A 14,712-nucleotide genomic window follows, 5' to 3' on the forward strand; every position below is an offset into this window, starting at 1 on the left:
AGAGTTTCCTGGTGGAAACGTAAAATGTGGGCTATGCAAAGTGTAGAGCCCTCGCCAACCCTCCTGAAATGATTTTCAAATAACTTTTAATGCAACAAATGACTAGAACGCCTAAAAAATAAGATCTCGTAACCTCTCCTGATATTTGGTCAGTGACTGTGGTCACAATTTGATGTGACTGATTTTTTTATCTAATCTCCGATGGCTCCAGCTCCGAAGGAGCGCATTTTAGAGTACAGTTTTACAGGAAAAAACAGCCTCATTTTGACGTCAAAAAGACTGTGTTAAAATATTTGCACTCAATTTTGAATCACCCTGTATATTGCAGGTACCCGGAGGATGACTCGGCATCTGCCTGCTATCCTGGATGACGTTACTGTTCCAATCCCACACAAGTGTTCGGCTGGAGTGCTGCAAAATATTCGAAGTACGTGCAGTACCCACATGGAGTGTTTTATTTATCTACTCCTAGATCACCTAGAAATTAGTTATCATAATTTGCTCATTACTAACGCGAAGTAGCTGCGCCACCTCGGCACCACCTGACGGGTCCTGTGCCGTATCAAATGGACGCCGACGTCGCCGACGCGTTGATACGCAATCAGACGTCACAGAATCCAGCCCACTAAATCTCAAACTTTTCAGAGTACCAACTGCATATATATATCGCGATTGGCGCGAAAGCGCGCCATTCGAAAACGCGAAACCACCGAGATCCGCAAACGACAATTTTTCCCTTCAACGGAAAAAAAGACGCCTAAACTGAACGACGACGCCGACGGCGACGATTTGCGTTTGTTTGTTTTTATTTGTCCATCTCATCAGATAATTGTCATACACATTTCTACAAATCAAAAGTGCTAGATAGTGCGTGCGTAAGTTTTAATCGAGCCGAAGGAACTTTTCGATTTTTCTTCTTTTTTTTTTTGAAGAAATTTGTGGTGCAATTTGAGTTATCATTCAATCACGATGAAAGCGACCCTTTTGAACACTGCTTTAGTCTTGATCATCATCCTGAACGTGCACAATCAAGTTCTGGCTAGGCCGAATTTAAATAGCAGGTAAGATTTCCGATTAAAAATTTAGTGTTTGTTTGGCTCCGAACGTAGCGATTTCATGGTGTCAATAACAATTAAAAATAATTTTCAAATCCGGGGGATTGTAAATTGAAATCCCGCTATCCTGTCAACAACCAATTTTACCGGACTAACTGCAATGCGACTTCTGGTTATTTTTAGCATAAATAGGGTTTTTTCGCCTCTTCAATAACTAAGCAAAGACGAGTCTGTCAAGTTAACGTTATGTTTGTTTTAAAAATATTTTTCCGCGATTCTATGCTCGGCTTCACTATGGATATCCACCTACCTTATATAATGCATTTGGATAGACAAATATTGTTCTTGCAAACAATGAGATATTCCTGGAGTCAATTTAATTGCTGACAATTAAACCAACGTATATTTCATAATGTTGCTAGAATGTGTGCGAAATTAATTAAGACTCAGAAGGTCGTGATTCGCGCGCATAGAAAAATAAGCTGCGCTATAATTAAAACGTATTTCCCAAAAGAGAAAGGTGTGACTTCATTTACGTGAGTGAAAAACCAGCATGTTGATCATCTCATTCAAAGATTAAACCATGACTTTTGTACCAAATGAAATTCGTTTCCGATAATACCACCTCCTATATGCAGGGCTTCCTTTTTTCAACTAAAAAAAAAAAAAAAATCCCTAGATGTCGTTTCTGCGATGCGGGGCGGAACTCCAAAATGATGTTGTTTCCACCTAATCTCCCCCCACCAGCGGCTCTACTCATAACCTTGATGGCAACCCCCTGCCTGTGACACCTTGTCTTAAAGCTCTTGCAAGACGCTCCTCAGAGGTGCCTCACAAAGCTACATGAGACAAACTAAATAAAATTGGTTTCCATTTAAGATCAGGTGTAAGTTACAACGGTTTGGTCAATATACGATTCGGCTGCTCTCTTCGTCTTACAGAGATGTTTTCGAGGATATTTCTGCTCCTTAGGTACCGCATCTTGTCGAGTTGCGTCCTGTAGGTAATGAGAGGAACGCCATTTTGCAATGCGTCGTAAGACGAAGAATACCAACATGAATGTACCTCTTGAACCTGCACGTTTGAGTGTCCCTCCCTGCTGAGCGTTAGAAACCGTTACCATGAGGGCTGGCAATAGAAGCAAAAACGCTTGTTTTAGTCGTGAAAACTCTAGAGTAAATCTCGAAATAAAAAATTCGGAATTTCTTCTACAAAATTCTTTAAATGAGAAACGGCCCATCAAAATGCGGCGTTTTAATAGAAATTTGAAAAACACAACCTCCTCTCGTATGCATTTTAAGGTAAAGCAATTTAACAACGAATTTAAAGCGAAATTTATCCCTGCTTCACTCTCTAATAGCACAGTAATACCTACGAGACCTGCAGCTGGCAAATATAACTTTAAGAAAATAATATCGCTAATAAAATGAACGTCTGCAGATTTTTAATTCCAGAAAGTTTTTGTGTAATTAGAGTAAATAAGTAGTTATATTTAGTGGACATTAACGAATTCGCCTTCATTCATGTACATAGAAATATTTTTATATAATGTGAAACGCAACACGCTAAGCAAAAGGAGAAAACTGCGAAAGATGCAAAAATGTCAAATGCGTAGATGAACATTCTACAAGTTTAACGAAGTTTCTTCTAGAATAATATTTAAAAACGTGCGTTCTTAAAAATTCTTTAAAAAAAAACCAGAATATGGCTCACCACACCACCACACAGCTCCTGTGAATCTCCTGCGATTGCTTCCACAGGAACCTGCTTCGAATCACATAAGCACAAAGGCTCCGCCATGTATCAATGCCAATTGTTCTTCTAAGGACACGTTCGCTCCCAGTTCTTCATACGGAAACCTTAGATATGACCTTTGAATCTCCCACCATTGATCATAAAAACTCTTCTACCTGCAAGGTTCGATCTGGCGCGTGGGAAACCAAAAAGAGCAGAAGATCAACTTTAACGAAATGATCTTTTTTTTAGACATATTGTGAACCCTAGATTACGAAAGTTCTCTGTGAAGAAACACAAATATATGGATTCAGAAAAGTCACCTTCAAGAGAGTCAAAAATCAGATTTCTCCAATAGGATTCGTCAAAAACTGTCGATGGATTAAGTAATGAGGAGTAGGTATTAAGACTAACTCGCTCGTCTACAACGAATCATTAACCCTTTGTAAATATGTAAATAGAATGAGAATTAATTATCACAGTTGTACGTAGAAACAGGAAGAGCTACAGCAAAATTTTCGTATAGTTTGGCAAAAGATGATGATAACAATGTGAATACAATTTTCATCAACATTTTGTCATCATGTATTCTGTCGCAATATGAACTCTAAGCACTATGAACATCTTCTTATCAACGTATCAGCTATTCTCCTCTTGCTGAGGATGTTTATCTGTTCAAAGACGTTTGAGTTGAGTTTATTACTGTAATTTTAATCACGTTACATCATTTACTACGGTTTAATTGCTGTTTTTGATCCTCAAAGCTGAACAAGAATTCGAGTCAATTAACAACAAATATTAATTGAAGAAATTTCTTCTTTTTATCAATCGAACAACTGATTTGAGAAGATCTGGACAGGCAATACCTGCCAACTCAGCTTTCGGGACAATTCTCAACGCACTCAATACAGGGTGTAACATATCATCGAGGAAATCTATCAGGGAGCGATAATACTCTGGTGACGCAAGTTATGATATACAGGGTCGCGCATTTTCAACAGTTTTATAATTTTGTTTTCATTAGGTTTATTCTTATCTTAACAAATTTGATTAAATGTTACAAGTTGCCTCAGACCGTTGATAATTATATATAAAAATTGAAGAACTAATTTAAATTTGGTATGAGGATTTATACAGGGTGTTCTAAAAAAATACAAAGCATCAAATAGTACGTCACCCAAAAGAATATAACACCCTGTATATGGCTACCGACGATTTTGAAATTTTGGTGTAGACTGTCTTGAAGAAAGTGGGTGTATAAAATTGCAAAAATTTATTCAAAGGCATACGTGAGAAAAACGCAAAATATGAGAAAACATTTCAAAATTTGTCACCCTGTATATCGAAAATTGTGCATTTCGATAAATTTTTGTTTACTATTTTGAAGAGTACTATTGCCGTCGAGAAGGTCTCGATGAAGATACGTTGCGCCCTGTATGTTGAGTCTAATTAATTTGAAGAAAATGAAGAAAATAATTTTTTTTCTCGAAAATGTTCTTATCTAACCCCAATGAAATTTTATATGTCTGCATGCGCAAATAAGCGCAGATTTCATAAAATCATTTGAAACAAAGGATATTTGAAAAACTAAAGTACGAATTTGTTTGAATGTTAAAGGCTAAGAAAAAAGTTTAAGGTCATCGAAAATTAACAACAAATTAGCCTGATGATTTTTACTTGAGACATTTTTTATTAAGAAAATTATTTAAAAATTTGTTATCATTATTGTAGGGACCCTGTATGCAAGTCCATTAAACATTTTCTCAAAGCTCTCGTCACATGGGTAAGTTAATCAATTGGACTTTTGGATTTGCATACCTAGACCTGTAGGGTAATCACCTACAAACTGAAATCTTGAACATCTGTGTTAGCGTTCCGCAGATTTTCAATAAACCAACGGTAATACTAAGGTTTTGGCATAATCCAATAATTTAAAAAATCATCGAATATTGTAGAAAACGTCTGATGTATTGACTATTGGAATTGCGCAAATGTGGATGAATTGCTCGGGCAAAACTCTTTTTCTGTCACCTGTCTTCAGTCAGTTGTTCATAAACAGCAGAATACCCATTGAATATCCTGAATACCCAGGTCCCCTACAACATACGGTTTTCTTCTGCATCACCATCTACCACCTCCAAGCGACGCATCCCTAACATTTTGGATGACAATTAATTCTTGTCACCGCCCTAGTGCGGCAAGTGAATAAGGCCATTATTACATGTTTAACAGTGAAGAGAGCAATTTCTTAAACATGTATACGTGCCAATTTCCTTTTCAATGCAGATAAGATGTCATTAGTTGATATTTCTTTTGACATTATTTTCATGCAAAAGTTGTTCACTTGGAATGACTCTTTAGTCGAGTATTCCGGAGTAAAATTGTAAACAATCCGGAAATTCTTAGTAACGCCATTCAGAACAATCAATTTTCCTATATATATCATACATAGCTCCCTACGCATTTTTCATAACTGGAAAAATACCTTCCTCCAGCCAATAAGTAGGTAGATATTATCAACATCCTCATAACTTCTGCTTTGCTTGTATTCATCCCCCCCTTTTGAATGTAACAACTCATTAAAAAACCGCTTAAGCTCGCCAATTATTTCCATACTTACATGGACTTTAGATGGCACAAGCTGCATATTACGTGCGCCTTAACACAAATCAAAGCGACCTAAATCTGCAGCTCTTCACATCACTGACTCCAACTTTTCCGGTTTCAAAATTTGGAAATTAATTTCGCAACTTCCTGGAAAGTCACCGGGTAAGTGGGTGCATAAAATTAAAGTTTCAAAACTAATTCTTTGCTCACATATAAGCCACCGTCCTTTTCTTGATTATTTACAACGGAGCTTAAAAATAACGGCTCGCGGCAAACTTGGTTAAGCCGGTTTTTTGCATTCTAAAAAGCGGTAATGCTACATTTTTATTTTTCAAGTGTTGGGGGATTAAAAGTTTTTCCCTGCGCGCGTGCGATAAAGTGGCTTTACCGCATGCATCTGCGAGATGAAAGCTTTGCCGCACGCGTGCAGGTAGAAATTGCGCCGCCCGAGAACCGAGGTGGCGCGCGCCAGTGTGAACATTTTTTGTTTGTTTTGGGAGTTGATACGTTCCGGCTTCTTCTTAACAATACTTCCACGAATGCCGCGACTTCTCACAATCCTCTCCTGAGCGGTGGATTATGCGTCACTACCAGACTTTCATCTCTAGACATGGACGTTAACGTTTGCGAGCTATTTTTTGTCCAGAGATGAAAACGATGGTTTCAATTGGGGCAAAGGATCACGAAAACCGCCCTCCTCTCTGATTGACAAAAAGAGGCTTTGTAATGACACACAACTGTAATTAGCGTGCGGCAAAGTATCGCTTTTCCCGCGCATTAGGTAAACAACTATTTTACTCCTAACAAAGCAATTTTGGGAGTTTAGATTTTTGACGATGCGGAATACTAGTATGTTTACCTTGCAGTGCCCGATTATAAAATCGTTGTAGAGATTAACTGAAGGTGAGCTTGCTCACTCACACAATGAAGATTGGGCCTGATAGCAGTTGTGGGATTACGACAGATCGAGATAGCTATTTAATAATGACTAACTGTTTTTCTGTACAAATACGGATATAAAATTTCCCGTTATCGAGAAAAAATCGATGACTTATTAATAAAATTATTTGTATAAAGAGAGCGCACCCCAAGCGTCAGCTAATAAATTTAATTCCTTGTGGGCCCCTCTCTGGGACAAAATTTGTTCCACTTTGTTTCCAGTTTACGATCCATAAGATTGTTGACTTTTGATTTATTGCTGGCCATCGGAACAACAGGGGAACTTCTGGCATGATAAGGGGCTGTCTAATCCTACTGTAATTAGGTACTCAGCTTATCCAAGTTTCAATAAGGCAAATTTGATTTCGCAATGTAGTATGTCTCCAAACCTGTGGTGTATCTTTCGTGCTGGCGTTTCACTTTAGCTTATTAGTAAGGTTTTCGTTGTCAGCCCCAAAGAGGTCAGACAGCTGCCTACACATAAAAACTAGAGCTATACTTAACGAATAATTGAGAAACGCGTTGAAACCTCTGCTTATCTGGAGAACATTACATTACGAACTTTTATTTTGTGTGTACTCAAAGTATTTGAGTTGGATGGCTGTTCTAAGTAGAGTTGGAGATTTAATTTTTCTGCTTTAGAGGCTCCGGTGATGCGAACTTGCTGAATGTTCAACTTTCCTGTGAAGTTGAAAAAAGAAGTTTTCAGCATCTTGAATGTAATAAAAAACTTTGTTTCCTTCTCCCACCACTCACAGATATTACTTTTTTAGTTGACAAAGAATGTACATAGTCCAAAGCGCTCTAAATGGGCGGCTCCCCTGGTTTTTGGGCGGCAGCTGTAGTTCATGTCACTAGCGACCTTCGCCAGTTAAGACCTGTTTCGGCCACTGTTCCTTATCGGGATTTAAAAAGTTGCTTCAGATTGCAGGACAGACAACCGATAACGTGAGGTCACGTAACTTCGCCCTCAGAAAATACCGGCAGGTGGAGTGAGGGGGCCCAAGCACAAGACGCTTACGAAGTGCGAAAAATTTTCGTTTTGGAGACCAGATGAAGGAGAGTGGTGTGTTTAGGGACTAAGCATCATAAAAGACGTGCCTGTCAAAGACAAATACCCAATTACGCTATAAATGTCACTATAGACCATGACCGAAATCGCATTATAATTGCGGATGAAAATTACAATTTTGTTGTCTGCCCAGGAATACCACAAGACTCAGTGTTCGTGCTATTGCCCTGGAATCAGCAGTATTCAAAACAGAAACCTTTAAAAATTTAGATATTTTCTAATATGCCGATGATGCAGCCTTGTTCGTAAATGCACAAAACAGGATCCAATTAGCATCGGAGACACGTTAAGTTGGTTATGAGAATTCACAAGGCTGGTTATTAAACTCGTATCTGTCTCTGAATCAACTTCCAAAGCGATCAGTCGCCTGGCCCTCACCATCTGAATGTGAATCTAAACTCTTCAAGTGGCGAAGCAAATCTTATTCTCGATAACTCATGGTTCAGGAAGATATGCTCAAGGCTGACAGTTCATGAAAGTTTCATCCAGCTCCTGAATACTCAAGCAAGGGTCACCCATCGCTACGCAGCGGAGCCCACCAACTGAATTCAGTTCCACAGGTCTAGCTTCTCTCAAATCTGAAATACAAAATGGAGTAAGATCTTGCAATGAGAGGGATCGTTGTGTTTTTACCCGTAATGGGGAAAAGCTCTAAGGCCCATCTTAACTTGACTTTAAGGAGAAGTGGTGCAGATGGCCGTTGAACTTATCGGTTCCATTCCGGATTGAGTAACGTAGGATTCGCCCTCTTGTATCTACGTTACACTTAAAACTTCGTTAATGTTACGTTGAGGTCAATGGGCTTCTTATGAACGTTAAGTATACGAGAGGAGAGCTGCGGAAAACCTAATCTCATTTATCGTGCAAAAATCGGCCTTAGGCCCAGTTGCACATCGCAGTTTAAATGCGAGCTACGGTTTGAGTCTCAGATTTGACACAAATTCCATTTGCTATCCATCGAGATCTCCAATTTAGCTGCATGCAGAGTTTAAATTGAAGGTACACAATTGGGCCTTGGAGCTATCTGGGAAAAAGCGGATTTTCCCAGCATTCTTAAGGTGTATTGTAGAGAAACCCGAAAGATTGCTCATCTTAATCAAAACTTTAATAGAGTTATGGTGTAATAAATCATCTCTGCTAAAGTGTTTCAAAGCGTAAACGAACTTGATTTTCGTATAAATCGTCAGAAATGCCTGTCTTTGCATCAATTTTCTTTGGACTTATTCAAATTTCGCCACACACTTTTAGCAAAAATTAAAGCGACTTTGCAGCCAAGAACGGGTCGAGGGCCCTGAATGGATGGCAATTGACCGATTGAATCGAACCACAAAGACCAAACTGAAGTAGAGCTCCATTAGAGCTCGAATTTCACTCTTCAATTGCATCTTTTATTTAACACCATTACTATGGGCCTGAAGGAAGCCGGAACGATGGAAGTATGATTGAAAATTAAATTTTCAATTATAATATGAGACTATGCATATTTAACGAAACATGCCATTGCAGGATATTAATTTCCCAACTGGAAAATTGCCTGTGAAATGGTCTCCAAGAAAATTGATAATTATTTTGCTGCGCCCTCTAAATTCCTCTTTAAAATTGAGTGATTACAGTTCCAACAACTTATAGATCTTCTTGTTCCGGCATTCGTTCTCCTCCAGTGGAGTTCTGCAGGGAAGCAGTCGAGGTGTAATCATATCTTTGTCTCACCTTTTTGAATTTATCCGGAGAAGCTCTCAGTCCACAAGACCGCTCGTCAGATAATGTTAATCTGAAAACACGAAAGAATTTCCTTATTATGCTCCCAGTTCCGACTCAATTACCTCGAACCAGAAACAAGCTGGTGAAAATTTTCGTTAATGAATGAAGGACATAAATTGAAAACGCTATGGGGATATGACCTAAAACCGGCAATCGGATAGCTTTAAAGGGCTATAAAACGTCACATAACGTGAGGGTATGAAAGGGGCTACAGTAATCCTCAAGTAGAAGCAGCTGCTAATAAAATTAATCCACCTGGGACATGAAGCCGGTGGGCAGGAATTTTAATGCCTTGTTAAAACACTGTTGACTGGAAACGACCTGTGGGAAAATTAATACTTATAATATGCAAGTTAACCAGGGAAATTAATTATTTTCCTTTCTCTCATTTATTATTTTCTTAATAATATTGTAATAGTCGCTTTAGAGTATCTGAGTAAATTGTTAAGGGTGGCTGAGAAGATTGATGACATTATTAATCATACCATAGGCTTGTAGGTGCAACAGCTCAGGGCTTCAGCCACATAAGGCGCGGTTTACTACTTACCATGACAACTCATTAATTTCCTTTAACACCTCGTTTATTCCATTCTCTTGTTTACAAATTGTAGAACATCGAATTTATCGCATTAATTATTCTGCCCTTGTCGGAGAAAATGAAAAATATTTTTCTTTCATTTTCCAGGGTGAAGCGAATATCAAGCACCAACTTTGATGATGTAAGAACTCGTAACGAACTTGCTCAAATGAGGGGATACGCCATCACCTTACCAGTGGGAGGAGGTATACACGACATTGAGAGAATGTGAGTATCTACTCATGGTAAAAGCGTACTCTCTCGAGGGATGGGAAGATGACAAATGTAAATGGGCATACGACTTCAACGTGGCATCGTCACCTGATTGCCGCGCTGGCGGTTGATAAAGAATACAGGGTGGTCCTCTGGGAGCTACCACAACGCATGAGTGGAAATTACGAGTTTAATGTATTTTTGTTTTTTGCCAAAAGCCTGTTGTTGTAATAATATTTTCGACCTGATATGACTTCCGATTACATCGGAAATTGGCCCTTTATTTTTTTTTTAGACGGTACGTGACAGTTTTTTTTAAAACGAAAACGGTTTTGCTTGTCGGAAATAAACGTGAGTTTCATAATGCAACATAACACCGATTCTCAAATGCTTTTGATTTGTTTTGATTTTGATAACCCAATTATCTACAAAACTGTTTGACATAAATCGATGAAATAAATTTTAATTTGCTGAAAAATTAACATATTTTTGTAAACACTTAATGAGTTGACAAAAATTTTTGAAAAAGTTTTTGAAGAAAATATTTGAAATTTGGTATTTCCAAATTCAAAAAAGTATTTTTTTCCAAATAGGACCCTGCAATTATTTTTGCAGCGTTAGATTGGTACAAAAAAAGGAAAAAATAACGATCCACATCAAAAGTCTCATAGTTAAATTTTTTTTTTTTAGTAAATGGAAAAAAATGGAAAAGCTACAAACTACTTTATATTGCGTATGTAAAAGTTGCATCTGCGCACCTTTGCACGAACTAGTTGCTTAATGTTTTAATTGTCGGTTTTATTTTTACAATATCAGGTTTTTTCCAGAAAACGAAAATGCAAACTGCAAAAACGAATTGAACGGAACATACGGATTGTGTCAGCTCTCATAGACGAACCCTGTAGATCCCTTAAATTTAATGCTTGTTTCGAAACCGAGCTACTTACGTACTTGCACGCTTCAGATAATAATTTGGAACAAGTTTTGCGCTAACATAAACCCGCATTAAGAAAATGTAATATCACTCTAGTCTTACTGCATAGATAGTCGCAAAAGTATCTCGATGTTTATTTTAAGTCTCCGATAAGTTTACAATATTTCGATGCCTAATTGCGTCAATTAAACCATTTGAAACTCATTATATCTTCCAGCTTGTTGAACTAAAATAATCGTTCTTCGTTGCAGTGGCCGCAAACGCAGATCGCAATCCAGATTCCTGGAAGCCCTGTTCAACCACTCGGAAGAGGATCAAGGAGACCCTCGAGACGATCGGAATAACCTCCCGGAATTGATCTTCGATTACAAGTAATTCTGACAATGAAAACGACTAATAATAAAACACTGTGGCCATGGATACTTAATTTCCCTTAAAGTTTCCTTTTCAACGATACGTATTTTAGACGAAGATTTTGTGAAGATGTTTTTAGACCAATTTAATTTGTATGAGTTCCAGACTCTCGTCTCGCAAGCCCAAGAAAGAGGTTTTATGTCTCAGAAATGGGTGCTCCTAGTCCATGTCGAATCTCATTTAATGGACGTTTGCAGACCATATCAGCAATAATTTTTATCGTTCTTTGATGTCGGTTGAGCACCTCTTGGCAAATTAATTTAACTTATCAGTATTACTAAGTATACGTGTCAAATAAGTCAAAAAAAGTCTAGTCCGACCTCCTAATTTTAAGTAAGTTATTGCTGCGGTTCGATGAGTTTTAGTCAAGATTATCACCACATAGGAATACATAATTGTTGAGCTTTAATTAGATTTGGCTGATTTAGCGCCTAATTTGTGTTTATCAAGGACAGTCAAAATACGTCTCATTTAATTGGGTTCCTTTCCAGCAGTTCGGTGACAAAAATATAAGATAAATATAAAAGTTTCTTCATGTCTGTAACGTAGAGAATACCTATACTATAGAGTAAAGAGTAATTTACATTTTAAAACTGTCTAGAAACAATGTTCATGTACTTAGAAATCCAGAAATAATAAACTCATCAACAATAACTTGTGGTTTTGTATTCGTTCATTGCTCGTTAAACTGCTTCAAATCTATCATTTTTTAAATTTAAGAATGATTTTTGTATTTAGAAATTGTGTGAATTTCATGCCTGAGTCGAGATGAACGTTGTATAAGTTGTTCGTACGTTTTATAATTTTTGTACTTTAGTTATGACATATTTTTACATTTTTTTAACTTATTTATATTAATTTATTTGTGTATTAAATAAAAACCGCTCTATAAACTGAATGGCAACTTGTTTTACTTTCCACAAGAGGAAGGCGAACCGTGGCGCTGGGAAACCTGAAACTAGCTAAATAGTCGACATGTCCCTCATTTCCTGTGTAAGCTGTCTTGATTAAGAGTTAAATTGAATTTCCCAACATTCGAAACCTCCACGAACCAGCCCCCATGAACTGACCATCGCAATGTTAATTACATTCATTTTCCAATTATTATCATCCTTTTCGCTTTTTGTTTGTCTCGAAGAAAATCTCTTAAAGACATCCGGTCTGATGTTCTAGGGACCAGATGGTGCAGGATTTCCCGAGGCATCTGCCCACTAAAAACCTCGGATTTCATTTTCTCTAGCCTGCAACTCTCTAGAACCGTTCCTGGGGGATAAGTCGTGATTGTCGAGAGGCTTGGGAATTCACACGTCAATCGCTTTCTGACCCGAGGTCATGGAGTGGCCGGCTCCAAACGCTCCTTTTTCTTAACCAACCCAGATGTGGCATTGCTACAGCGGTCCATCTTTGGCTTGTCTTCCAACCTCCCATTAAATCACCCTTCGTACTAAAAGTAACGTGAGCGTTGGTGGTGATTAAGTGATAGATTCAGCACTTAAGAGGTGGGTAAGGGAAAATTGCAAGATTACTGTGGTTTTAAGCTAAACATATATTAAAAGGATGATTTACACGTTTATGAAATTTGCCACGCCATGTTCTTAGATTTGGGAGAAAGATCTTTCGAAGGTATAGAGAAGACCGGAGGGTCTCGTGCAGCTACAAGACGCACATAATTGCTTTGCATATGACTACCGCCTTTCTAAGATTCGAAATCCTAGTTTCAGGCATAGAAAATGATTACTCTTATAATAAGCTTATAATAATCCTGGAATCATGTTTTTTGTCCCAATTATACGCTTATCACCAATCCTTCCTTTTCTAAAGACACACGTAAAAATAACTTTCCATCAAGTGTCTTATACCTCAGGCTCGAAAAAGAACTGTCAACGAGTATACACATACAATTACCCATAAATTCTTATTTTACACCAAAATATATCCGTCCCTTCTCACCCATTTTTCTTACATCTAAAACTTCCTTCTTGATCTTCTGGATGTACCCAAGTAATGTATCAAGTTTTGGGAATTAGAAGCCATTCTCTGGATAAATTGTTTCGATTCAAAAGAAAAACAATTTAAAGCTTTGCTTTACTAATCCATTAAGTTCTCCTATCAAATTTTTCATCGAACTCCAGGGATTTCTTATTAAATTCTCGCAACTGATAATTTCGAAGTCCTTTTAGAGCCAGTACACCCAAGTCCTGTTAATCTTATCAGAAGGATAATATTCGTAAGGAGAGTTTTGATAGTAAGTTTTCTGTAAATTGTTTTCATGGAAAAAGTGTTGATCAGCTAAAGCTGCGAGAACTTCGATCTATCAGGCTATTAGCTGGAAATGCTTAATGTTACTAATTAATATTGGTAACTTGATAACGGCCAATAGATCAAACCACATCTATAGCTCAATAGTTCCCACCTCGCAGGTTTTGGATACGATTGCTATGCGAGTAAAATGAAGACCAATAGCGACCCTAATAGGGCAGTGTAAGTACAGTCAAAGGGACTTTAAGGTATCAAAGATTATTGACCAACTTAAAAGAAATTTAGTGTATGGTGCTGGCATCTAGGTGTTGCATATTTAGATTAGTACGTTGCCGCTACAGATGGCTTTAAAACAGAATTTCGACGTTTTACAGTTGCACTAGAGATGGAGCTACTGTGGGAATAAATTAATTTAGTGATTCAAGCATAAGTGTATTGCGCATATATGTACACTCTACAGTGTGACAATACACTACAAGGTGTTTTGTATTTACCGAATTAAACGATAAATCAATAAAAAGTCTTCATTATCGTCCTGTTAACAAAACCTTGACATCCTTTTTAAACAACAAAATTTTAAAAATTTAATCTTTAGCCCAGTTAAGTTTTATCGGGTTGCTCGTATGGAAATAGAACGCTGTCCCGTGGGGAATGGTACTGATTCTGAAAACGAGAAAGATGCATAGAATCACCAATTAGAATAAGCAAGGCACGGTCATGACGGAACAATGTACAAACTTTTTATTTCGACCAGTAAGGTAATTAAATACTGACTATGACCGTAATGGCAAAAGCTTCTTTATGAGCGTTGTAAAGGTGATATGTAACAACTCTTTTGAAACCTGCGAAACAAAATTATATACTTTTCAGTCACTTTTGGGGCCAACCCGGATAATTATTTCTTTACAAATGTTTAATTAGTCAAGTTTATTATCAGCATAATAATATTTCGTCACTAAGACAATAAATGTAAAGGTAATTACCAGAACTAAAATTGTCACTTTAAATGTTGAGAGATATTTAAACAATTTCCTTGCTAGCTATTTCTGTGCTAGGCCCACAAATTTTAAGTTTCTTCCGCGTAGGAACCCTTAAGACTGCCTCATACTAGAGCGGCACTCATGCTTTGCTTGCAAGCAAAGATTAG

General features: G+C 37.6%; 1 protein-coding gene across 1 annotated transcript; it reads left to right on the forward strand.

The window, feature by feature from the left end:
- Positions 1-527: 527 nt before the first annotated feature.
- LOC136342345 (uncharacterized) lies at positions 528-12,204 on the forward strand. The gene is made up of 4 exons (XM_066288053.1): positions 528-875; positions 933-1,061; positions 9,854-9,973; positions 11,144-12,204. Exons 2-4 carry the CDS (start codon positions 970-972, stop codon positions 11,265-11,267), a joined length of 336 nt encoding a protein of 111 aa, XP_066144150.1. The 5' UTR covers positions 528-875; positions 933-969; the 3' UTR covers positions 11,268-12,204.
- Positions 12,205-14,712: the final 2,508 nt, after the last annotated feature.

The sequence above is a fragment of the Euwallacea fornicatus genome, chromosome 12 (assembly GCF_040115645.1).
Source record: "Euwallacea fornicatus isolate EFF26 chromosome 12, ASM4011564v1, whole genome shotgun sequence".
Lineage (NCBI taxonomy): Eukaryota > Metazoa > Arthropoda > Insecta > Coleoptera > Curculionidae > Euwallacea > Euwallacea fornicatus.